The 27,036-nt window shown below is 35.9% G+C and overlaps 1 protein-coding gene across 3 annotated transcripts in view; it reads left to right on the top strand.

Annotated features, from left to right (window-relative positions):
* The window catches only part of LOC123554826 (zinc finger B-box domain-containing protein 1-like), a 113,606-nt gene that overhangs the window by 53,921 nt on the left and 32,649 nt on the right, over window positions 1-27,036 (top strand). For all 3 annotated transcript variants that reach the window (XM_045345182.2, XM_045345181.2, XM_045345183.2), the window contains 9 exons: window positions 1,028-1,152; window positions 3,359-3,454; window positions 6,190-6,239; window positions 10,554-10,623; window positions 11,156-11,375; window positions 12,830-13,105; window positions 19,269-19,387; window positions 21,047-21,126; window positions 24,635-25,198. In XM_045345182.2, the coding sequence (XP_045201117.2) occupies window positions 1,028-1,152; window positions 3,359-3,454; window positions 6,190-6,239; window positions 10,554-10,623; window positions 11,156-11,375; window positions 12,830-13,105; window positions 19,269-19,387; window positions 21,047-21,126; window positions 24,635-25,198 (1,600 nt within the window). The remainder of the gene's footprint in view (window positions 1-1,027; window positions 1,153-3,358; window positions 3,455-6,189; window positions 6,240-10,553; window positions 10,624-11,155; window positions 11,376-12,829; window positions 13,106-19,268; window positions 19,388-21,046; window positions 21,127-24,634; window positions 25,199-27,036) is intronic.

Here is a 27,036-nt window from a genome sequence, read left to right as displayed (position 1 = left end):
GATACCCAGGCCAAGTTCTTAACTGGGTCATGTGCGGTCAAAAACTAGGTCAGTAGGTCGAAAAATAGAAAAACCTTGCGACCTCTCTAGAGGCCATATTTTTCATGAGATCTTCATGAAAATTGGTGAAAATGTTCACCTTGATGATATCTAGGTCAAGTTCAAAAGTGGGTCACGTGCCTTCAAAAACTAGGTCATTAGGTCAAATAATAGAAAAACCTTGTGACCTCTCTAGAGGTCATATTTTTCAATGGATCTTCATGAAAATTGGTCAGAATTTTTTATCTTGATGATATCTAGGTCACATGTGCTCAAAAACAAGGTCACTGTGTCAAATAATAGAAATAACGACGTCATACTCAGTTCAACACTGGGTCATGTGGGGATAGGTGAGCGATTCAGGACCATGATGGTCCTCTTGTTACCAAACTGGCACACAACTTGTATCACCATAAGATCTTGGTTCCTTTCTTAAACTGGCCAGATTCCATTATGGGTTCCAGAGTTATGGCCCCTGAAAGGGCCAGAATTAGCTATTTTGACCTTGTCTGCACAATAGCAGCTTCATTTATGATTTGATTTTAACCAAACTTGCACACAACTTGTATCACCATAAGATCTTGGTTCCTTTCTTGAACTGGCGAGATTCCTTTATGGGTTCTAGAGTTATGGCCCCTGAAAGGGCCAAAATTAGCTATTTTGACCTTGTCTGCACAATAGCAGCTTCATTATTGATTTGAATTAAAGTAAAAATAGCTTTTTTTTAGTAACTTTTTTATTATTGGCTGTAGGGAAAAACCGAGACCACTTTTCTGTGATACAACATGGATGGTATCTCCAATTTTTAGGTGCATTTTGAAATATCTGTACCTTGTAAGAATTGTTTTTTCTTTTTGGTTAAATTTTTCCCTTTGTTGTTCCTGTCCTTTGGACTTAAATATTTTTACTGAGGACCTTCTTGTCCTCAAGTGCAATGATAACAGGTGAGCGATATAGGGCCATCATGGCCCTCTTGTTGATGTTTTAGACTTGCCCGAAAGAAGTAACCAGCCAGGTACAATGGCCTACATTGCACAAAAAGGTTCACTTACACCCAGGGATAAACCCAAGGGACCAAAGTGTGGACAATGTGAGGAGAGATCAGCTGCTGTAGTGAGTATATAAATCATGTACTATTTTGTATGTGTTTTTACTGACTTGTATCACGTGATCTGTTTCAAACGTTTTGAGTTTCCTCCGTTAATAGACTGTAATAGTTGTTTCTGTTGTGGACATTTTCATGTTGAATTGAGAAAACATTTATAGTCTGGTTGTCATACAATTTTGAGTAAAAGTTCTCAGTTCCAGCCTGATATATCTGTCACTGTGTCACAGAGCTGTAAAAACAACTGTTCTCAAGAAAGCCAGCAGAAGTTTTATTCATTATGTAAATCACATTTAAACAACATTTAATGACATTTTTGTGCCCCCCCCCCCATGAGTGGTGGGGGCATATAGATTTGGTCTTGTCCGTTCGTCCATCCGTCCAAAGTTCGTGACGCGCCTAGCTCGAAAAGTATTTGATATAAATTGATAAAACCTTGCATGAGTCTTTATCGTGATATGAACTTGCGCACCTCCTATTTTTCGTCTGGCTCCGCCCCCTATTTTCAGAGTTATGGCCCCTGAAATAGTCAAAAATGCACATTTTTACCTTGTGACACCCCTAGCTCAAAAAGTTTTTGATATAGATTCATGAAACCTTGCATGAGTCTTAATCATGATATGAACTTGTGCACCTCCTATTTTTCATTTGACTCCGCCCCCTATTTTCAGAGTTATGGCCCCTGAAATAGTCAAAAATGCACATTTTTATCTTGCGACATGCCTAGCTCAAAAAGTATTTGATATAGATTATTGAAACCTTACATGAGTCTTAATCATGATATGAACTTGCGCACCTCCTATTTTTCATCTGGCTCCGCCCCCTATTTTCAGAGTTATGGCCCCTGAAATAGTAAAAAATGCACATTTTCACCATGTGACATGCCTAGCTCAAAAAGTATTTGATATAGATTCATGAAATCTTGCATGAGTCTTAATCATGATATGAACTTGGGCACCTCCTATTTTTCGTCTGGCTCCACCCCCTATTTTCAGAGTTATGGCCCCTGAAATAGTCAAAAATGCACATTTTCACCTTGTGACGCACCTAGCTCAAAAAGTATTTAATATAAATGGTTGAAAACTTGCATAAGTCTTAATCATGATATAAACTTGCACACCTCTAATTTTTTGGCTGGCTCCACCCACTATTTTTAAAGTTATGGCCCCTGAAATAGCAAAAAAATGCACTTTTTCACGTAATTATGTGCTTAGCTCAAAAAGTATTTGATGTAAATTCAGAAAGCCTTGCTGGAGTCTTTATCGTGATGTGACCTTGCACACTTGGCATTCTTCTTAAGAATCTTACCTCTTATTACAGAGTTATGGCCCTTGAAATAGCCAAAATATTCTTTGTTTGTGATGCACATAGCTCAAAAAGTATATGGCCTAGAATAATGAATCCTTTTCATAAAATGTTTGTTGAGGCTATACCCTCAAACTGAGACTACAAACATTTGAATTATTGCCCCTTATTTGTGACAAATATACCAGTGGGGGGCACACCCTGTGTCCTACAGACACATTCTAGTTTACTTTTTGTATATTCTGGTAGAGAATTATTTAAGGAACAAAAAGACCGATTACATAGAGTTAGATTCCTATTTGAAATGTATATTTTATTATTTTTATAAAATTTTGTAATTACTCCCCTTCAATATGAAAGTATATAAAAAGCTGGGTATTTCTTTTTATTTCGATACAATGTCTAGTTTTACATTTGCATTTGATAGACATATCAACTATCCGAACCAAAATGCAAATTTAAAAGCTGTGTGTAGCTTCTGAATTCATTTATTTCCAATCTATCTTGGTTGCGGAACCAAGATAAGCAAAGGGAGGTAATAATAATTTTGCAGACTTGCGTTTCTAATGAATTCCATCTAATTTTTAATGCAAATGCAAATATTTTACAAATATATTACAATATGTCTAATATTTATACATTTCCTTAGGCAAAGTATGTTTATCAAATTTATACTTGTGATAAAATAACTCTATCTTGGTTGGGCAACCGGGATAGGAAAATGAAATTTTAAAAATACCTCCAGTGAAAATCTAATTTGTATTAAGTGTTAAATGAACATAAATGAGTGTAAATGATCAGATGCTAAAGTTTCGAACAAATCCGTTACATGGCCAAAATCTGATTATCCACCTTTAAAAGGTCATTCTCTATCATTTCTTATAAGTTCATTTATATTTTCTTTTGCAGTCATGTGTACAGTGTGCAGAGGACTATTGTGCCGGATGTTTTGCTGCCTTCCATTTGAAAGGAAATCTTAAAAAACACAGATCTGTCCCACTTACAGTATGTCCCATTAATATAATTGACACCAAATATTCATTACCGTGATAACCAGAAGTCCTGGCATTAGTATGGAAAACCAGAGCTGTCTTCTGTTTTTATGTCCCCCTTCGAAGGACAGGGGTATATTACTTTGCACATGTCAGCCGGTCAGTCAGTCTTGTCTGTAGAGCAAAGGATTTCAACTCAATAACTTGAGAACTATTTGACGCAATTCATTCAAAGATCTAAGCGTTGTTAGGCTCATGAAGGAGATGACCGACCCCTATTGTTTAGGGGGGACAATAGGTTGAAGTTCAAGGTCACAGAGGCTTGAACCTAGAAAACGGAACGGTTTCCACTTAGTAACTTGAGAACTACTTGACCCAGAACCTTGAAACTTGATAGCTTGATTTGGCTTATAAAGTAAATGAACCTATAGTTTTTAGGGTTAATAGGTCAAAGGTCAAGGTCATAGTAATCATTGGACTGAAAATGGGACAACCCTTAATGGGGAGCATGCCTGCTTTACAAACAGCTCATGTTCATGTTTGATATATGACTTAATTTTCCTGTGCCTGACCTCCAGATTTGGCTAAAAATAATCTCTTTCAAATTGAAGTCATGTTATGAACATTAGAATATGAGTTTTTCCCGGACCGCTGTGGTAATAAAGACATTTTTCCATCGTCTTAACTAGAAGCGCTATAATGGGATTAGTGACTTCAAAATATAGATATTTATAATCGACAGTTAACCTGTAGTAGAGCATTACAAATGATTTTCATCGTAAAAAGTAGTAAAAACAGCAAATTATCATGTGTTTCTTTAACATATAGTTTGTCAGTAATTAGTTTTAAAGCCTTCTTAACAACTATATCATTTATTTCCAGATATGTAAAAAACAATATTTTTTTTATTTGTTGAATGAATATGGAGGCCAGTGCCTTTAAGTGCATTCTTCATTATGTTATGTAGACTTATTTTAACGTGCGGTGCATGCTTATCATACACTGTACAGGGCTTTGATTTCACTGGCTCTTTTTGGGGAGGGGGGCTATTTTTCCAAAATGGGCTGGTTCATATTTTTTAATTTGCACATTTTCATAAAACGCGAAGTGATATTTTCGCAGAAGTAGAGTACCGGGTATACATGATTACGTTTCTGATTGTTCGCTTTTAAACACATGTTTTGAAACTTGCAGACGGCTATTGTGTGCAGGGGTGTAAAATTCCACTCGCCCGCTCGCATTGGCGAGTTAAAGTCTGAATAGGACGAGTGGACCTCGCTGTATACTCGACCGATCAGGCGAGTGGTTTTTTTTACGTCCTTACTTTACCAAAATTCAGAAATTACAACTCCAAAACGTCAACAAACTTTGAGATGGTTCAGTCGTTACCTGGATTGACTGGAATTTACCCGCGAATCGTAAAGATATCAAAACGTCATGCCGATAATTTTCCATTCCACAAGCACGTGCGACCTATCGTATTAAATATCTAATTTACATCAACACGTACACAAAAATCGTGCGTAGTGCATTCATTTTTTAACATTTTCGCCTCAAGTTTTCAACACCTCTTGAGAAATAATACTATTTGAATTCTATAATGATTTTAATAAGATATCGACAGAAATGTAGGCAAAATTCTATAAAAACGGTCGAATTTTCATATAATCATTTGTAAAAATTCAAACAGCGCGATCTTAGTTACTTATTTCTTTCTAAAAGTAAATAAATGATGAATACTCTGGGCATAAAATTCAGACTTTTGACCAGAAAGAACAAAAAACAGAATAAAAAAATCTTAAAGAATGAAAAAGCGGCAGCAATTACAATACATGGAGTAAAACGATTTTTGGCAAACAGATTTCTGTTAGTGTGGCAGAATAGGTTACGTGACCTAGTGAACGTAAATAGAAATGCGATTTTAAAATAAAGCAATGTGATGTCATTGCGGTTTTTAATAAGTTTTAAATGAATCTTTGTACATGTATTTTTTGAGCAACAATTTAAAAGTTTTTTTTTTGTCAAACAATAATGTAAATTCCTTGAGGGCAAACATGATCAATTACTTAGTTTATCAACTGAATAATTACCTTTTTTTTCATCTCTTTCAACACGGGTGGATGGACGATGATTATTGTGTCCAAAATTTTTAGACACTATTTTTCGGGAAATAATACTATTGTACATAATACTCCTTTCATAAAAGTGACAGTATTAAAAGTGTCAATTATTAGGGCGAGTGGCTGTTCACTAAGGGCGAGTAGATATTACTGGCTACTAGTCCTGTAGGGCGAGTGGTGTGAAAAATAATTTTACACCCCTGGTGTGTATCAATAAAAGCATCAGGCATTTAGAGTAAATGCAGACAATGAAATAATATAGACTTTATGTATGAATTATGTTTATTTACATGTAATATGAATTATTATAAGTTGAAATTATGATTGGATGCAAATATTCGATCACTGCTAGAATAAATTGATATAGTGAATCGAGTTGTCATTAATTAATTTAGAGTAACCTCCCTTGTTATGAATGACAACAAACCTGTAAAGCATTCTGAATATGTCCAATTTAAAATCGAGGTTTTCGTAATTTGCAAATATAGCGAAAATAAAAATTCCCTGAATAAAAGCCACTATACAGTAATTTGAAGTGAAATTTGAATATGGTGAATTACATTTTGCATATTTTGTACACTGTACCACTAAGCAAACAGCAATTCTATGTTTGGATATTTCTTTGCAGGCGACACCTAGACAATGCTTTGCATCTCCAAGACCTTCTCAAAGTAGTGTGTAAGTAAATTCTTTACATATATTATAAACTGTTATTTTACATCTTGTGAATTTTTAACCACGTTTTCATAAAAACTGGTTATTAGATTGCGGAATGTTGTGTCTGGGTGGGTATTTGGGCAGTGTCAACTTCCGGTTTCCACTCAAAACTTGAGTTAGGAGTGACCAATCCAGATGAAACTTGGTATATAAGTAGCTTGCATAGGGACAGAGTTTAGGATTGCATATGACGTCAGTAGGTTTAAGGTCAAGGTCATTGTTGCTAGAAATAGAAAAAAATAGTTTCCGCTCAGTAACTTTAGTTAGCAATGATGTATTGAAATTAAACTTGGTTGATTAGGTAGCTTATAGAAAAACCAAAGTTTGGATTGTATATGGGGTCTTTATGGTCAAGCTCAAGGGCAGAATAACTTAATTAATCTTCACACTTAGAAAATTCCACGACAGCGCAGTGGTCTAGAGTATTGTGCCAAAGCTACATTTTGGTCTATGGAACGGAAGGGTGTCTGTTCAAACCCCACCGAGGTCAAATTTTTTTTATATTTTTTTTTGTGATAAAAAGGTCATTTTAATGCCATTGGATCAAGGTCAAGGTCACAGTTACTTAAAATATATTTTTTCACAATGTGATAATCAAAAAGTTGGTTTTTGCTTTATAATTTTAGTTTAGATTTACTTACTGCCACCAAACTTTGTGCACAGCAAGCTTATCTGAAGAATTAGACTTGGATGATATTTCCATGTTTTTTATTATCCCCCGACGAAAGTTGGAGGGATATAGTTTTGGCGTTGTCCTTCCGTCTTTCCGAGCTCACATTTGCATACTTAGGTGGCTATAGAACAATAGGTAACTGTACTTTTTCTTTGATGTCATTCATTCTGTAAGGCTTTTATGTGGCTATTTTTCTCTTACGTGACTAAAAGAACAATAGAGAGAACAAAAGAGTAGCCACATAAGTATCCATATGTAGGAACGTCCGTCCGTCCAGAGCCATATCTAGGAAATGGTTGGGAATATTTATTTAAAACTTCATATACATGTTCACCACTATGAGTTCTTGTGGCCCGTCAAGTTTCAGTCAGATTGCCCAAGTAAGACCAGAGTTATGGCCCTTAGAAATTTCTAGTGTTAACTATATAGGGTACTATAAGTATGGCAATTTCTGCATCATAACTTTTGATATATTTGACCTAGAACTATGAAACTTAAATAGAATTTAGATCACCATAATGTGGTTGTGCACAGAAAATTTTGTACGGATTTCTTTTGTAACTTCAGAGTTATTGCCCTTTAATTGTCTAAAAATCCACATATTTGTACATAACAAACTTACCATTTGGCAGAATTTCATTAAATTTCTTTCATTCTTTTCTGTTAACATTTATTATAAACATGTGAAGTTGCGCACCCACACCTGGTCACCCACTTGCCTTGGTCACTACCCCTCCCAACCTCTCTCCCCCCACCCCCCACCCCCCAAAAAAAAAATTCATTTCTTATTTTAGATTTTTTTTCAAACCTTCCAAGTTGTACTATTCCCCCACCTCACATCTCCACCCAGTCATGCCCACCACTGATCATGCATCCTCTGCCCCCCCTCCCCCCCACCCAACATCACCCGTTTACCTTTTTTTTTCATTTTCAATTTTCAGTCAATATTTATAATCAACATGTGAAATTTTGTTTCCTCTCCCGTTCCCCTGCACCCCCACCCCCTAAAAAAAATAAATATATATACATATATATATTTCCATTCCTTTTTTTTTTTTTTTAATGTTCAAACCTTCAACATGTTAAGTTGTGACTGCACAAACCTTGCCCTCAGCCATGTTCAAGATACCTTACCTGTGTTCTCTTAAGGACATCTGTTCTTTTAAGTTCAAATGTAGATGTTAAACAGCAACACCTGGTGCCAAACCACTCAAAGACAATATTTCGTTCCAGTTAAACTTCAAGCTCACATTTCGATTAACTGCATTTTGTTTTAAAAGCTAAGCTTATTACAGTAAGCATATCCAATTCAAAATAAATTCTTTAGTCAGGATCAAAGTATCATACATTTATTATGTACTCTTTAATTAAACGTTTGTTTTCTGTTAAATTGATTTTGACTAATGAAATTATTTGCTTCTTATTAACATCCTTAACTTTTTGCCGGATATATCTTTTTGCCATTCCTCACCACAAACCCTTTCGGCGGGGGATACCAATTCATCGAATTTGCTTGTTGACTTTCTTTTCTATATAACTGTTAACTATGAATATATTTTCTGCCATTGATTTTTCACCCAGATTTACTTGCAACAATTTAAAATTAAGCATTAAATTTCAACTTTTCATGCTATGAGTTTACTGGAAAGTTTAAAAAAATTGACTCGACAGTCGTGCAAATTTCAACTTTCCAGCCCAAAATTTAGAACAAAAAGTAGAAATTTTAAAGAGCTAAGAGATATTCCTTCAGAATGAAATTTATGACATGACAACTGTTGTGCAAAAGTCAATTTGTAGGATGAAAAGTAGAAATTTAAAAGTCTTAATTTCTACTTTTCATGTCAGATCTGGCTGACGAGAAAAGTGAAATTAGAGCTGTTATCTACAAATTGTGGTGGGCTTTAATTTCCACAGAACCATTTATTTGTGTTGTATTTCACCTAATTAAAAAAAGAAGCTTGCAGTAGATTTTGATATTACTGTACCTGCCTCGTCTCTTTTATCCACCAATTTCCTGGTAACTTTTTAAAGTTTTAAACACTTCTATTTTTTTATGTCCACTGAATGAAAAAGTCTTTTCACAAAACATGTTACTTGGCTAACTCATAGAGACCTATGTTCAATTGCATTTTGACTTGCTTAGTTCAAGGTCATTTTACGCAACTTCTTTAAGAACTAATATGTCCCAAACACTGATTTTTCATTGGATAAAATCATTGTTCAGAGTTCAGATACAAAGGAATTATATCATGAAGGCAAACATTGATTTTATTCAAGAACAAGTCCTTGTTTGAGATCTATTTTTTCAATTCTTACTAATTATTATGTACATGTTTGATGACATTCATCAGATATTAGCCTTTTTCTTGTGTGTTTCTTTTCCATCCTGCGACTATGAGGTTTAATGCTATGATGTAATAATTGCATCATACAAAAAGTGAATTGTGCATAGTAACAGACAATTTTCCGTCTTCTTTGTTTAATGGGAAATGAATCTGACAGTGTTAGAATAAAATGTAAAATGTTTACCATATACTCAATAACTTTTGTAAGAAATGAGGTACTTTTACTAAAAATATGTGAACAGTTTCAGCTGTCAGATTAATTTGAGTGAGGAAACAAACATTGGGACCAAACTGACATCCGTTTTGAACATTTGGAGTGATTTGTGTTGTCAACAAATGTAGTGTTAGATTTATTTCAATCATTTTTTTAGCTCACCTGAGCACAAAGTGCTCAAAGGAGAGCTTTTGTGATCGCCCTGTGTCCGTCGTCGTCGTCAACAATTTGACTGTTAACACTCAAGAGGTCACAATTTTGAGCCAATCTTAATGAAACTTGGTCAGAATGTTACCGTCAATAAAATCTTGGACGAGTTCGGTATTGGGTCATATAGGGTCAAAAACTAGGTCACCAGGTCAAATCAAAGGAAAAGCTTGTTAACACTAGAGGTCAAATTTTTGGCCCAATCTTAATGAAACTTGGTCAGAATGTAACCCTCAACAAAATCTTGGATGAGTTTGACATTGGGTCATTTGGGGTCAAAAACTAGGTCACCAGGTCAAATCAAAGGAAAAGCTTGTTATCAGGCTAGAGGTCACAATTTGGGCCCAATCTTAATGAAATTTGGTCAGAATGTTACCCTCAATAAAGTCTTGGACAAGTTTGATATTGGGTCATCTTGGGTCAAAAACTAGGTCACCAGGTCAAATTAAAGAAAAAGCTTGTTAACACTGTAGAGGCCACATTTATGACTGTATCTTCATGAAACTTGGTCAGAATGGTAATCTTGATGATCTCAAGGTCCAATTTGAATCTTGGTTATGTAGGATCAAAAACTAGGTCACCAGGTCAAATCAAAGGAAAAGCTAGTTTACACTGTAGAGGCCACATTTATGACCATATCTTAATGAAACTTGGTCAGAATGTTAATCTTGATGATCTTTAGGTCAATAGGTCAGGTGAGCGATACAGGGCCTTCATGGCCCTCTTGTTTTATAAAGATGATAAAAAGAATTAATAAAGTATTACTTTAAAAATATTTAATTGTGTATGTTATACATAATGTATTTCAATTTTCATTGAAAGGTTTATATTTTCAGTTCGTATGATTTTGATCAAGGGGAAGGGGATGGAGCGGTGGCATTGCATGTACCCGAAAGTGCAAGAAAGGTCAGTATGATTTATAAATGATATTATATTCTGTTCTTCTAGAACACATTTCACCTGCAAGTTAGATATGTCTAAGTGCTGAAGCTCTGGGAAGGAAGGGGAATGGAACGTAAGTTGAATTGTCTGCTGATATTTCTGTAGTACTTGCACAGTGCATGTATACATTGGTAAGTTGGTTTCCATTGCCTATTGGAAATGTGTCATGTTTCATCAGTAACTTCTAAACTATTCTAGCGGAGTGTGATGAGAAGCTTTGTTTCAAGTAAGAGTCAGTCTGTACTACTGTAGTTACAAACAAAGCCCCTAACCTATAGACAATTACATCCCACTTCTGATGCATTTGATCTCTTGTTTCTGTGATATACAAAATAAGTTGCTCCATGTTATTCAAATAAGCAGATGCTTTGACTCCTTTAATGCCGAAACAGAATTTAGGAATTTAAAAAAAAATACAAAGGAACAGTAAATTGAGTATCTGTATTTCAACTGTACCTACAAGGTCAAGTTTCATGATAAGCTTTGTTTACTGTAGAAAGACAGAAATAGTCCTGAAGGAGCTAGTGGAACATATGAGAACAGTTTGTTACATGGGACATACAATGAGGCAGAACAAGCTGCATCATTCCAGGATGCTCTAATGGCCTGGAGGACTGGGGGAAAACCAACAGATCAGAACAGTGCGGGGAGCAGACCATCTACTGATAGGTCAAATAAACGTGGCGGAGTACCGTATTCTCCTGTACAAACACCGAGTATGCTTTCTGAGAAATATTCATTTTAACAATATCATGACAAAAACACATTAGCTAGCTTTTTCATTTTTAGCTCGACTATACGAAGTATGGAGAGCTGTCCTACTCGCCCTTACATCGCCGTCGCAGTCCTTAAGCATTCGCATCTTGGTTAAAGTTTTAATGTACATTCTCTTTATCTCTGTAATTAATTGATGGATTTGTTTTGGCCTTAAAATAATCATTCCTTATCATCACCCACATCATATGTCTCAAGAGCCATAACTCTGGCACAATATTTCATGAATTATTCCCTCATTTTACTTAGAATTTCAGGTTAAAGCTTTGGTGCACTTTCACACTATTTCAGTTATTACTAAACAGATTTGATTCAAATTTAAAATAGTTGTACCACATCATCACCCTTATCACTTGAAACAAGGACCATAACTCTTGCACCAATATTTCATGAATTATGCCCCCCTTTTTACTTAGAATTTCAGTTTAATTTTGATGCTTTTTCACCATATCTCTGTTGTTACCATATGGATTTGATCCAAACTGAAAATGTTTGTTTCATATTATCATTTGACTCAACGTCTATAATGCTAGCACCAATTCCATTGAATAACTGCTTAATACATATATTTGTACCTCAGCTGTCATTCACATAGCAAATAAACAGTTACTAAAACAAACAGGAAAAAATAAAGATTTTATTTCTTTCAATTTTTGCAAGTGTAATAAGTGTAAAGGTTTCAGGGCTGCCATGAGTTAATGAGCAACTTGTGCGAAATAGTTTATTTCGAGCTTGTAAATTGCTTACTACCTGAAATGATTGGTTGCAGACTGACTTTCATCTATAATTGATTTGATTTGAATGTCCAAAATTTACTTTTTATTTTTATGCAAGTGAGATACTGTTCACACCAGACTTGTGACTTGATAATAAACCCATTGGATACTGGTAATTGGATAATCTTCATACAATAAATAGCACACACAAAAATGCGGGTTAGGAATTAGAATATCAGCTGAAGTTGTGAAAACAACTTTTTTTTCTCAGAACTTTGGATTGCAAAAATAATGAGTGCATAGGAAACTAGAATTGCATCCATAGGACACAGGTGTCCCCCAAACACAAAAGTCCTTTCTTGGCAGGTGTCACATTTATCTCTCCAGAATTCAGTCAAAACATACTACAGAAAACAGTACCAATTTAAGTTATTACCTAACACTGAATGCTAGTCAAACAAATGGTTGTAGCTGAATTAAACTGAACCAGACCTCTGCACCACTGTTGAACTCTTATTTCAAGTTAAATGATAGTATAAAGGGAAACAACAAACTTCATTATAAATTCCTTATTTATGAAACACCTGCCTTTTGGAATCATTCCTTTTACCAGTTTCTATTTTTTACACATTTTCAACACCTTGCAACTGATAATACACATTTGCTTCTGATTATTTCAGCTGTAAATGTTGATTCCTCTACTGGTACTGGCAGCTCAACCCAGGAAGTGGAGATAAAATTTAACACAGCCTCAATGACTTATGCCGAGAGGCTCTTACTCAAAAAGCACAGACGAACAGATGTTGACAGTTTGTTTACTCCCAGGGAAGATGGAGATTTGAGTGCTGCACCAACACCAAGGCGAACTCCCAGAGATGCACCAAGATCATATAGGCCTCAGCGAGAGTTGTCTAATATCTCTTTGAGGATTGAAGAATTTAATGATGCAGATTTTGGTATGTGAAATATTTGTTTCTGAACTATTCTTCGTACATTATTCTCCTAATCAGTATAATATAACAGCTTGTGTTTCTGTTATGGCCATGTGATAAGGTGTGTTATACTAGCCTGAGGATCTTTTATTTAGTCATTGTGATAACATTTTGCCAGTTTCAGCTGTGTGAAATTACCCTGTGTCTGTTGTCTGTTGTCAACAGTTTGACTCTGGAGGTTTAATTCTGCCCAGTCTTAATGAAGACTGGTCAGAATGTTACCCTTGCAAAACCTTGGATGATTTCTTTAATGGTTCATTTAGGATAAAAAAAACTTGACCTCTATGTCAGTTAATAGATAAACCTTGTAAACAGTGTAGAGGCTACATATAACCTCATAAAGGCCACATTTTCTATGTCATCTTCAGAATACATTGTTAGAAATTTTGTCTTTATGAAATCTAGTTCAAGTTCAAAGCTAGGTTACCAGAAATCTTATACAAAATTACTGTCTTAAATCATGGAAAACCTCTAGAGGCCACATTTTGTCCATGATCATCATAACTTTTTGTCAGAATGTTTGCCTCTGAATGTTTGCCTCTGAAAGTTCTGATCACTAGGCTAGATCATAGGAAAACCTTGTTTACTGGTTTCTACTTGATATTCATAAAACTTTTTCAAAATGTCTCATATGATCAAGTTTGAAACTAAACTATAGAAGTCAAAAACCAGGTCACTTGGTCAAATCACAGTAAGACTTTATAGTGAAAAGACCACATTTACTACCTGATCTTCATGAGACAGTCATGTTTGGCTGATAAATCTGTTACTGAATCACTTGGGTTAAATACTTAGTCACTAGTTTAGTATTACATCAAGGTCTCCTGATATCTGGACTTGGTCATATCTTTGTGCATTTCAACATTTACGTTTTTAGCTCACCTGTCACAAAGTGACAAGGTGAGCTTTTGTGATCATGCGGCGTCCGGCGTCCGTGCGTCCGTAAACTTTTGCTTGTGACCACTCTAGAGGTCACATTTTTTGTGGGATCTTTATGAAAGTTGGTCAGAATGTTCATCTTGATGATATCTAGGTCAAGTTCGAAACTGGGTCACGTGCCATCAAAAACTAGGTCAGTAGGTCTAAAAATAGAAAAACCTTGTGACCCCTCTAGAGGCTATATATTTCACAAGATCTTCATGAAAATTGGTCAGAGCGTTCACCTTGATGATATCTAGGTTAAGTTCGAAGCTGGGTCACGTGCCCTCAAAAACTAGGTCAGTAGGTCAAATAATAGAAAAACCTTGTGACCTCTCTAAAGGCCATATTTTTCACGGGATCTGTATGAAAGTTGGTCTGAATGTTCATCTTGATGATATCTAGGTCAAGTTCGAAATTGGGTCAAGTGCGGTCAAAAACTAGGTCAGTAGGTCTAAAAATAGAAAAACCTTGTGACCTCTCTAGAGCCATATATTTCATGAGATCTTCATGAAAATTGGTCAAAATGTTCACCTTGATGATATCTAGGTCAAGTTCAAAAGTGGGTCACGTGCCTTCAAAAACTAGGTCAGTAGGTCAGATAATAGAAAAACCTTGTGACCTCTCTAGAGGCCATATTTTTCATGGGATCTGTATGAAAGTTGGTCTGAATGTTCATCTTGATGATATCTAGATCAAGTTTGAAAGTGGGTCACATGCCCTCAAAAAGTAGGTCAGTAGGTCAAATAATGAAAAAACGTTGTGACCTCTCTAGAGGCCATATTTTTCATGGGATCTGTATGAAAATTAGTCTGAATGTTTAACTTGATGATATATAGGTCAGGTTTGAAACTGGGTCAAATGCGATCAAAAACTAGGTCAGTAGGTCTTGAAATAGAAAAACCTTGTGACCTCTCTAGAGGCCATATCTTTGAATGGATCTTCATGAAAATTGGTCAGAATGTTCACCTTGATGATATCTAGGTCAAGTTTGAAACTGGGTCATGTGCCTAAAAAAAACTAGGTCAGTAGGTCAAAAAATAAAAAAACCTTGTGACCTCTCTAGAGGCCATACTTTTCATGGGATCTGTATGAAAGTTGGTCTGAATGTTCATCTTGATGATATCTAGGTCAAGTTTGAAACTGGGTCAACTGCGGTCAAAAACTAGGTCAGTAGGTCTAAAATTATTAAAATCTTTTGACCTCTCTAGAGGCCATATTTTTCATTGGATCTTCATGAAAATTGATCTGAATATTCACCTTGATGATATCTAGGTCAATTTTGAAACTGGGTCACGTGCGGTCAAAAACTAGGCCAGTAGGTATAAAAATAGAAAAACCTTGTGACCTCTCTAGAGGCCATATTTTTCATGAGATCTTCATGAAAATTAGTGAGAATGTTCACCTTGATAATATCTAGGTAAAGTTCAAAACAGGGTCACGTACCTTCGAAAACTAGGTCAATAGGTCAGATAATAGAAAAACCTTGTGACCTCTCTAGAGACCATATTTTTCAATAGATCTTCATGAAAATTGGTCAGAATTTTTATCTTGATAATATCTAGGTCAAGTTCAAAACTGGGTCACATGAGCTCAAAAACTAGGTCACTATGTCAAATAATAGAAAAAACGACGTCATGCTCAAAACTGGGTCATGTGGGAAGAGGTGAGCGATTCAGGACCATCATGATCCTCTTGTTCATACTTAATACAATTGTTACAATCAATGTGCATTGTGTCATAGATATATTTGAGGTCAAATAGTCAAGATCAGATGAGTGAATTGAAGCCATCATGGCTCTCTTGTTACACGATTAGTTAAAATAAAACCTAAGGCAATGAAAGATATTCTTACTGGCCAGGTTTGTAATCCTTTTTAGCTCACCTGTCACAAAGTGACAAGGTGAGCTTTTGTGATCGCGCAGCGTCCGTCGTCCATCCGTCTGTCCGTCCGTGCATAAACTTTTGCTTGTGACCACTCTAGAGGTCACATTTTTCATGGGATCTTTATGAAAGTTGGTCAAAATGTTTATCTTGATGATATCTAGGTCAAGTTTGAAACTGAGTCATGTGCGGTCCAAAACTACCGTATTTTCCCGAATATACGCCCCCGGGGGCGTTACATTTTCCAAAGAGGTAAAAAAATAAAAAATGAAAATTTTTACAAAACTTAAAAACATCGTTCAAACCAACTGTAAAGTGTTTCTGTGTTGTTTAATTCCCCCAAAACGTAATTATTTGGCATCCAATTTAATGCAGTGTGTCTTAAAATTATGCATTTAAATACGGTACCTCATGTATTCTGTGGCACGCTCGCGACATTACACATTACGTCATCATACCCAAACAGCTATGTACTCCGATAATATTTTCCTTAGTACATGGGGGTAGCAATACACAATGCCAGTGGTTTGACACGCTGCTTATGTGCCAGCTTTTAAATTAAAAGTTATTAAAACTGCCGAAGAAAAGGTTAACACTTTGCCGCAAATTTGTTTAAAGTCGACAGGAAGTTTGTGCGCGGGTGGTGCAAAAACAAATCAAAAATGGATTTACCATTTAATTTTCTATTTGATGATTGGATACGTACCGTACTTAGTATAAACGTTTTGGATTTACGGTACATGGACTGTTTAAAAGTGTGTTTATTTCTTAATACATTGGATACATACTGTAAATTACTTATTATGTTGACTTATAAAAATGAGGTAGGTGATTTTTTTTTCGTTCTTGTTGACTTTTTTCCCTCCAAAACGGGTGGGGGCGTTAATTAGAGGGGGGTGGGCCTTAATATGGGAAAATACGGTAGGTCAGTAGGTCTAAAAATAGAAAATCCTTGTGACCTCCCCAGAGGCCATATTTTTCAATGGATCTTCATGAAAATTGGTCAGAATGTTCATCTTGATGATATCTAGGTCAAGTCTGAAACTGGGTCACGTGCAGTCAAAAACTAGGTCACTAAGTCTAAAAATAGAAAAACCTTGTGACCTCTCTAGAGGCCATACTTTTCAATGGATCTTCATGAAAATTAATCAGAATATTCACCTTGATGATATCTAGTTCAAGTTCAAACTGGGTCACGTGCCATCAAAAACTAGGTCATAAGGTCAAATAATAGAAAAACCTTGTGACCTCTCTAGAGGTGATATTTATCATGGGATCTGTATGAAAGTTGGTCTGAGTATTCATCTTGATGATATCAAGGTCAGGTTTGAAACTGGGTCAGCTGCGATCAAAAACTAGGTCAGTATGTCTAAAAATAGAAAAACATTGTGACCTCCCTAGAGGCCATATTTTTCAATGGATCTTCATGAAAATTGGTCAAAATGTTCACCTTGATGATATCTAGGTCAAGTTTGAAACTGGGTCAACTGCAGTCAAAAACTAGGTCAGTAGATCTAATAATAGAAAAACTTTGTGACCTCCCTTGAGGCCATATTTTTCAATTGATCTTCATAAAAATTGGTCAGAATGTTCAACTTGATGATATCTAGGTCAAGTTTGAAACTAGGTCACGTGCGGTCAAAAACTAGGTCAGTAGGTCTTAAAATAGAAAAACGTTGTGACCTCTCTAGATTCATACTTTTCAATGGATCTTCATGAAAATTAGTCAGAATTTTCACTTTGATGATATCTAATTCAAGTTCGAAAGTGGGTCACGTGCCATCAAAAACTAGGCAGTAGGTCAAATAATAGAAAAACCTTTTGACCTCTCTAGAGGCGATATTTTTCATGGAATCTGAATGAAAGTTGGTCTGAATATTCATCTTGATGATATCTAGGTCAAGTTCAAAACGGGTCAACTGCGGTCAAAAACTAGGTCAGTAGGTCTACGTCATCCGTGTGTAAACTTTTGCTTGTGACCACTCTAGTTTAAGATCCAGCTTTGAAATTTGGATGACATGTACAGTTTTGCACACCAATTTTTAAACTGTCTTTCAGTGACCATAAATGTGACCTACTGATCTACTTTCTAATATTTTAGCATCAGTTTGCCATTTGAAACATGTGATTCAATATACTCAGGTGAGCGATTCAGGGTCATCATGACCCTCTTGTTTAGGTCATCTGAACTGAACATTCAGTGTCAGCTTAAGTATTGGTGGATGATCTGGCATGCATCATCCACAGTTTTACATAAACATCTTCTCTGATACTACTGATCAGAATTACACAAAACATGGTCTTTACAATTCTGGCAATGTCTTCTCTCATTTTAATTTTAATGGATCCACTCAACCCTTTAAAAGGGCCACTAGAGCTAAAAATAGAAAGATCTTTGAATAACTTGTTTTCATGAACCAACTTATGAAGCATCTCCAAACTTAAGAGCTAAAAATAGAAATACCTTTTAATGACTTCACTAAACATTGTCAGTAGCTTTGTTATATTGTCCTCAATTTAATTTGTTCAAATGGGGGTGCTTAGCCCATTCTAAGGGCCAGTAAAGCTAAAAATAGAAATACCTTTAAATGTCGACTTCTTTTCATGAACCAACTGATGGGTCTCCATCAAACTTTGTTTCTTCTCAATAAAGCTTGATCTGTAGCATCATTTTAAGGTCATCTCTCATTTTTGCTCAAAAGGCAACACTAGGCTCCTTGTAAGAATAGCTAGAGCTGAAAGTAGAAAAACATTTAATTAACTTCTAATGAACTGCTTGAATGGATCTTCATGAAACCTGGTCTCTAGCATCATTGTAAGGTCCTCTCCTATCAGGATTGGGTTTTTTTGCCAGGAGGGGATGGGGCCCAGGCCTGTCATTTTGGGGAAAAAATAGCTTGGTATTCAGGCAATGGGGAATAAAAAACCTGATGTAAAGTCAGTTTTTGGGGAAAACTGCATGATTTTAAAGAAATGAAGGGGGAAAAAAACCTGCCCATGTTTATTCAAATGGTGGCACTTGGTCTCTTTTAGGGGCCACTAGGTTTTAGCAAACATGTTGTTTCCATTCATATTTCTGTGTGTTATGCATATATTCAAGGTCGATTGAGAGACTTGCATTTTTAAGCAATGTAAAGTCATATACTGTACACAAACAATAGCCGTAAAAGCACTTTGGTGGAATCAGCCCTGTTACATGATATGTATGGCCATAAAGGTTTTGCCTTTGTTGAATTTAAGTGATCGTCTGGAACAGGATAGATGATCTTAATGGCTTAAATTAAGAATTTGAGACACCTAAAAAGCAAAGAATTGACTTATCCAGATACTGGTGAGAGGGTAGACTTTGGTTCTCTGCTTGAAGCTGTTAGAATGGTAGATGGAGAAACAGTCACTCATGTAGATCCAGATACAGTGTCTATTGTAGAAGTGGAGGAGTCTGGGGTAGGTCTGTTTTGATTTTCTGTTTGAAGCTGTTAGAATGGAATTGTAGCGAATAACACATTTCTTGCAGAGATAACATTTGGTTCCCTTTATGAAGCTCAAAGGATTGCCCAAATATGTTAATTTGGTGTTTGTTATACCCCAAGATACAAGTAGCTTTGAATTTATACCACCTAATTCTACTGTAAACAGTTTCTTTTTATAGCACACCTGAACCCGAGTTCAGGGTTAACTGTTATATTAGTACAGGCGAATCGTCAGTCATCCATCTTCAGTTGTCCGTCGTTAACATTTTAACTTAAACTTCTCTAAAACACCTGATCAGAATTACACCAAACTTTGGTCTGAAGCATCCTTGCAAGGTCTGTTTTCAGTTTTCTTCAAATGATTGCCCTTACCTCTTTTAGGGGCCACTAGAGCTGAAAATAGAAAAAAAAACACCTTCAAACAACTTCTTTTCATGAAATACTAGATAGATCTTAAGCATTAAGTGCATAAGCATATATGGACTGATTATTATTTGTGGAGTTATGGGCCTGTTTTGAACTTTGAAATATTACAAATACATCAGAACATTGAGTACTTCACTCTTCCTATAGTTTTCATCCAATTGAAATGAGACTTTATTCTCCCTTAATTATTATAGGAATGCCCACCTTCTATCTGCCTGTCTGCAAATCCAGATCCTGGATGTTCCTTGGGTGCTCCTCTTCAATATAAAGTTGTTCAAATGGTTTTGCTTGGTTACACACAGGGGCCACCAGCTAAAGATAGAAAAATCTTTAAATGACATTTCCTAAATGGCTGGTTTGATTTTGAAATAATTTCATATAAATAGTCCTAATGTAACCCTCTACCAAGATTATTCAAATTATCTTGATTAGTCATAAAAAAATGGCTGTCAGGGGATGTGGTCACTTTTTAGCTCACTTGTCATGTAGAGACTGTGAGCTTTTGTGATCGCCCCTCCTCTGCCACCATCCATCCGTCTGCCTTCCTCAACTTCTTGTGAACACAATAGAGACCACATTTTACAACCGATTTTTATCAAACTTGCACACAACTTGTATTGGCATAGTATCTCGGTTCTTTTTGAAAACTGGCAAGATCCCATCATGGGTTCCAGAGGTTTCATTTATGCTTTGATTTGATACAAACTTGCACAGAATGTTTATCTTGATGATCTCTATGCCAAGTTTAAAACTGAGTCATCTAGGGTAAAAAACTAGGTCACCTGCTCAAATCAAAGGAAAAGCTTGTTAACATTGTTGTGACCCTATCTTCATGAAACTTGGTCAGAATGTTTATCTTGATAACTCCTAGGCCAAGTCCGAAACTGGGTCATGTGGGTTAAAAAACTAGGTAACCCACTCAAATCAAAGGAAAGGCTTGTTAACACTCACCAAATGGTCTTTGTGTGACACTCTACCAAAATTATTCGAATGATTTTGATTCATCAAATAAACATGGCTACCAGAGGGCATACCTATTAAAGGATTCTCATATTTGGTAGAAAGGTTTTCCTTAATTTGACATAATGCAATTTTCAGTCAAGTCTGTGAGTTTACAGTCATCACATCTTATTGTGCAGTGTGGTAAGGAGAGAAATATATTATTTTCAAAAGCAGTTTCAAGTTATTTATATGATACTGTTTACAGGTTGATATAAGTCTGGAGCAGGCTGTTGCATATAAGGTACAGGAGGATGGTGAGGAGGAGGCCTGGTCTACAGGGATACAGTAAGTCATACTGCTAACTGTGTGTTCTCCATATTCCTTTCTCAAGGTATGATATCCACCATGCAGCAAAGGTTCATTCTTCACAGTTGATCCAAGATATTGAAATGATTTAAACAAATCATCACTGGGTTAGGTTTGTCATGGCATACCGTAATCGGCCGATTATAGGTTGCACTCGTGTATTGGACGCAGTGAAAAAATATCAGCAGAATTCTGGAAAAATGCTTATAAATATCAACTTATCACTTATCCGAATTTATGTTTGTCCGAAATTCAGTATAGTTTCTACGAACTCGCCGTTTTTTGCTAAATCATTGTCGATGTTTTTGCATGTTGTGCAAGTATTTAAATTGAAAAGCATAAACTCTGAGTAAGCACTAATTTGCCACATCCTCTGATCAATCCATGAATATTGATGCCAGTGAAAACGAAAGTACACTCTGGCACGTGGCGGTAAAAAGACGTAATTCTAAGACTGGTTTGCAAATTGTTTTGAACATTACGGATCAGCAACTATGATCATATTGGATCAGTCTAAAATCTTGCATGCACATGTTTACAATTGCCTCCGGGTATGGTTAATTGTTTGCAGATTGTGACAGTAGGTGTAAGATAAGTAATGCCTCTGGCGTGAATTTCTCGATGAACAAGAGGATTATAGACAACTATCAAACTTATGTTTGAAGACTAGATAATCGATTTCCGGGCTACCTGATATGGAGTTTCAAGTATTTTAATGCAGAATGTGTGAAAACATGCCGGGAAAGTTTTACACAGGTCTTGTTAAAAACTTAACGATCAGTTACAGAAATGCATTGTAAAATATATTTTAATGAAAAACAGCATTTATTTATGATATCTTAAGATTTTACCTGAGCTCTAAATTTTACATTTTATACAAAAGTAATTTAAGACACCGGGTCCCGATACCGGCTATTAGCTATGCTGAGTCATTGGTATTCCCTTACAGAAGCAAGCCTCTGTGGCGTACATGCTGCGTATTTGCTGTGTATATGCCGCGAACACAGTAGTACGCCAGAGGAGTACATTTTACATACACCGCATGCCGCGTACATGCTGCGTACTATTTCGAGGAGTACACGGCATGTACGCAGGAGGTCACTAGTACACTTCAAGTACGCAGCACAGACTGAAAATTTAAGGAGTACACTGCATGTACGCAGGAGGGACTTGTACAAGAAAATAGTACACTGCATGTACACCGCAGATACTTTGAAATTTGTGCAGTACACTTCATATACGCGGGAAAGACTTGTACAATTTCTTTTGGCATTTATACTTAGCTTTTTTTATAAGTTAAAGTCTGAAGTAAACTTCATATATGCGGGAGGGACTTGTTCATTTTCTTTTGGTGTTTATACTTTGAATTTTTTTAGGTAAAAGTCTGAAGTACACTTCATGCAGGAAGGATTTGTACATTTTTTTTTTTTTTTTTGGAAGCAAGAACTTGATTTCCTAGTAACTTTTATCTTAATAGCATAGAATAGTTCAGATTACCGGTATTCTGAACAATGAAAATTTGCCAAACTATTTGCAATGTTCATTTGTGAAGCTTACATCTTAGTGATTTCTGAGCAGAACCTTGCATGCAGTGTAAAAATATATTCTTTTTCATTTTGAATTAATCCAGGAGCTTTCTAACTTGGATAATTGAAAAGCCTTATTTGAACTTCATTGCATTACATTTTGTAACACATGAAATAATTACCAAGATAATGCCTCAACAGCACCTGAATTTTAAAATAGCTCTCACTGTTATTTGAATACTCTTAAGCAAAACACCATTCTATCATGTTTTATAAAGGCTTTAATGCTCATTATGTTAACTCATTAAGGCCTCACCAAATTAAAAAGTTGTTCATCAGATTTGCTGCTCGTATATTTTCAGAACATTTTTGACTAATTGCGCTCGCCCCATTGGAAAAAATCAATCCAAAATTTTTTGGTGCGCTACTTTTTACGGACGTAAAAGTGTATAAATGCTTATATAATTCCAGTCCTAGATTGTTCTCAGATGGATTTTAATCAAAATAAATACATACTACGCACACATCGTCTATAATAAATCATAACACTTAAAGTTGTTTCCCCTTGATGCAGTTACGCCATTTTCTTCAAATGTTTACCAAATTACATGCTACAAAAATTGATTTATTTCATTGAAAAGTGGATGAAGAAAAGCATACTAATTTATTTGATAACATCAATCTACATTATTTTGGTAAGGGTAAATACTTATTGATGCATGTCACTTGTCTTTTTTCTGTTTTTTTCTGTCCAAATGATCAGCATTTGCATACGAAAGTTGGTGGGGTAAGGAATTTACATTATGATTATCCAGCAGTTTCGCCACAAGAGTACACAGCATGTATGCAGCAGGAGTACAAAGCATGTACGCCGCAGGAGTACACAGCATGTACGCCGCAGGGGTAGTACACCGCAGGCTCATTTGCATGTGAAAAGTGTATGTGCCGCGTACATGCTGCGTACTATTTCCCGCATACTAAATTCCTCCAGCGTACATCCTGTGTACTATGTAGTCCACAGCATGTACGCAGCAAGTAGTACGTGGCAGAGCTCATTTGCATGTCAAAAGTGTACTACAAACGTACTATCGGTGTATGTGCGGTGTATATCCTGCGTACTGTTTAAAGCCCTTGATTTCAGTACACATCATGTACGCATCATATACGCTGTATGTACACAGCAAGAGTACACAGCAGGCCATTCTCTTCTGTAAGGGTTTACTCCCCTTGAATTCTCTTCAATATAAAGGTACGGGGTCTAAACAAAGATCGATTTTCTTAATTTTTGAGTTGGGGGAAATGTTTGGTCTTTTTCTATCCCCATATATAGGACGCATCAGTCCTTCGAGACCAGAATCTCGGTAAAAAATGTGCGTGTTATATTCGTAGGATGACGGTACTGATGCAGTTTACATTATTTCAAATTTAAGCACGGGTGGGCCCTGCTGTAAGCCCGTGAGTGGTGTAGATTCCTTATATGAAAGTGGGGTTTTGAGCCTTCTATGTTGAGTGGCAAATTCTCCAAAAGAAACAATTTATTGGTTTACATTTATACTATACATTATGTGGACTGACAGTTGCGTGGGGACATGACTTTGTGGATTTCAAATTCTGAAGTTGAGATAAATAGAAAATTTCCTTAATTTTATGGATTTGCACAACTGAAAAATCTACAACAATTAGCCTAGTACAAATATTAATGATTTCTCTTTATACTATTTTTGTATTCAAGTAAATGAGTTGATTTTTCCATCTTCATTGATAATAATGTTAAAGTAGAACAGAAAGAAGCAAATAATTAATGTAACTACATGATGTCAAAAAGGATTCCTTTAAATGTATCAATAGCAAGATTTTTCAATGCAAAGTTGTCCTTGGATTGGTGTCTGCAATTTTCTTTTAATGAAAAACAACAATGTCTAAGATTTCAACTTCATTAACATTTTGTTATTTTGTTGTAGAAATCAGTCATCAGGGAGATCAAAATTTGAGGTAAAGCCTCCAAGTTCTGGAAAATCCTCAAGAAGAAAATCAGGCAGAAAAAGTGCTAGATCTAGTCTGGATATATCTACTACCAAACAACCCCAAACCACAGAATCAGCAAGATTAAAATCATCTAGAACAGTTAAAGATAACAGTGACAATATATCAGATAGAGATTCTCATGCTCTTGGGGTTAAATTAAAAGACATTGAAAATGGAGTGAAAAAGGAAGATTTTTACGCAACATCTGGACATAAAGAAAAATCCAGTTTTTCAAAAGAAAAGTCTAGTTTGTCCCAAAAGCAGCAAAATATTTCAAAAGAAAAATCAGATCTGTCCAAGGTGGAGTCTAAATCATTCAAGAATCACCCAGACTCAGCTCCGTCACGCCCATCCACTGGAAAGCTCCGCCCTCAGACTGGTACCAGAACACAGAGTCGACAGGGAGCTCAGTCTAGAACAGCAAGTAGGCAAGGGTCAAGGCCAGGTTCAAGAACAACTAGCAGAATAGGCTCAAGCCGAGCATCATCTAGAATGGAAAAGTAAGATTTTGAAATGCAATTTCACATACATGTTAATAAGTCTCTTTGAAATTTGCTTTCAGATAAAAGTTGAAAAAAGAGAGATTTATTTATGTGTACAATGTATATATTCATGGCAATATATATATAACAACATACAGATAGCAATGAACAACACTGCGAAAAATATGTGCATATACGGGAGTATACGGTCCCGTATATGTCTGATATACGAATATCATATAAAAGGTATCTTTCCTGAAAGTATGATCAAACCCTACGCCTTAAACATACTTTTGGATCTTGACAATCCCTAACTTTGAATACTGATATAAACTGTTGAAACGATTTTATGCTAAGTATGAATGAACAGATCCATGTAAGAAAAACATGAATGTCCAGTTAAAGAATACGGGATTCCCGTATATGGAATGTTCCATATACAGGAAAAATGTTTCCGTATACGCCTGTATATTAGGAGTATACGGAATGCGTACACTCCCGTATACGGAACCATTTTCAGCAGTGCAACTATGCATGTTAAATAAATCCATGTCATATTAAAAATTATTTTTCTTTTAAAATAATTTGATTTATTTTTAGAGAAATCAAATGTCACGTCCGTTGCTATGGAACCGATACGCCCTCGCGCTTATCGTTATAAATTGGTACCCGAGTTTATACAAGCCTGTAGCTAGTTAAATTTGATATCGGTAAACAGTCTGTTAAACTTGCATAAAAAGCTGAGAATTCTCGTGCAGCTCTCTGTCTGTTTTTGTACGTTGGCTGAGCGAGTACATGTAAAGTTGACAATTTTGAGTTGACAATTTTATAAAGAATTTAATTCTCTACGCTTGCCGAGAGGTTGTAATAAGAGAAGCGGGCTGGTCTGACAACAACCGACAATGAAGAGAACAGGCGTAATACGAGAGGTCCGTCGTAAATGAAAAGCCGACGAGTGTAACCTTGAAAGCAGGCCTGCTGGCGAACTTGTGGCACCTGAAGGTCGAACAGTCAACACTGGTGACATTGACGATAGAGGAAACAGACTACTACAGGATTATTCTGGTGGGTCAATTGTTATTGACTTTGAACAAATTCTTTCAAATTCTGATGTAGTTCTTTCTAATAACTGTATAAGCAGCAATATTCCATGTGCTAATAATAATTCTCAAAGTGGGTGTGGCGGCATTATGGTATAAAATCCTCTTTTTGCAAGTAAATTCCTTCAAACATCGCGGTCACAAAGATGAGTTTTTCAGTTCGGATAATTAACTCGACCAAATCACCAGCTAATATAAACGCTTTGAAACGATATGCACGTGATAACGGTAAAGTAGATAGGTGGTTTTAACCAAGAGTTTCCTATTCTCGATTGTTTCGAATTCAAAAAATCTTTGCTCGGTTGCACTGAATCCTTGTATAATACAGAAAGAAATAAGGAAGATGAAGCAGGAAGGGTTGCGGGCCCATTTGTATCGCCTATTAGTATCGTCCCGTAGAAACTGAATCATTACATTGACCTAGTTTTATGGTAAGGTTAGTTCAAAATCTAGGATGAACGGGTTTATTATCGGACGGCAAAAGTACATACTGGTTGGTGCACGGTCCGAGACAACTGGGTATGAAAGAGGTAGTCATCATAGGAAAATTTAGCAGTGAATATTAGAAAAATGTAGTAGTGAAGCTGTATAAGTAAATAAACAGTAAAGAAACTAGTAATTAGTTATTTAAACGGCTCACGCGAAATTTGGGCGTCACGTACATAAAAAACATGCGTGTAAAATTCATTATTTAATATTATGGCCTCAAACTTACAGCACCGCTAGAGAATAAATATAGCTGGAATTCTATAGCAT

The sequence above is a fragment of the Mercenaria mercenaria genome, chromosome 7 (genome assembly GCF_021730395.1).
Source record: "Mercenaria mercenaria strain notata chromosome 7, MADL_Memer_1, whole genome shotgun sequence".
In the NCBI taxonomy this organism is placed as follows: domain Eukaryota; kingdom Metazoa; phylum Mollusca; class Bivalvia; order Venerida; family Veneridae; genus Mercenaria; species Mercenaria mercenaria.
The sequence above is the reverse complement of the archived record's forward strand: the minus strand, read 5'-3'. Positions and strand labels throughout refer to the sequence as shown.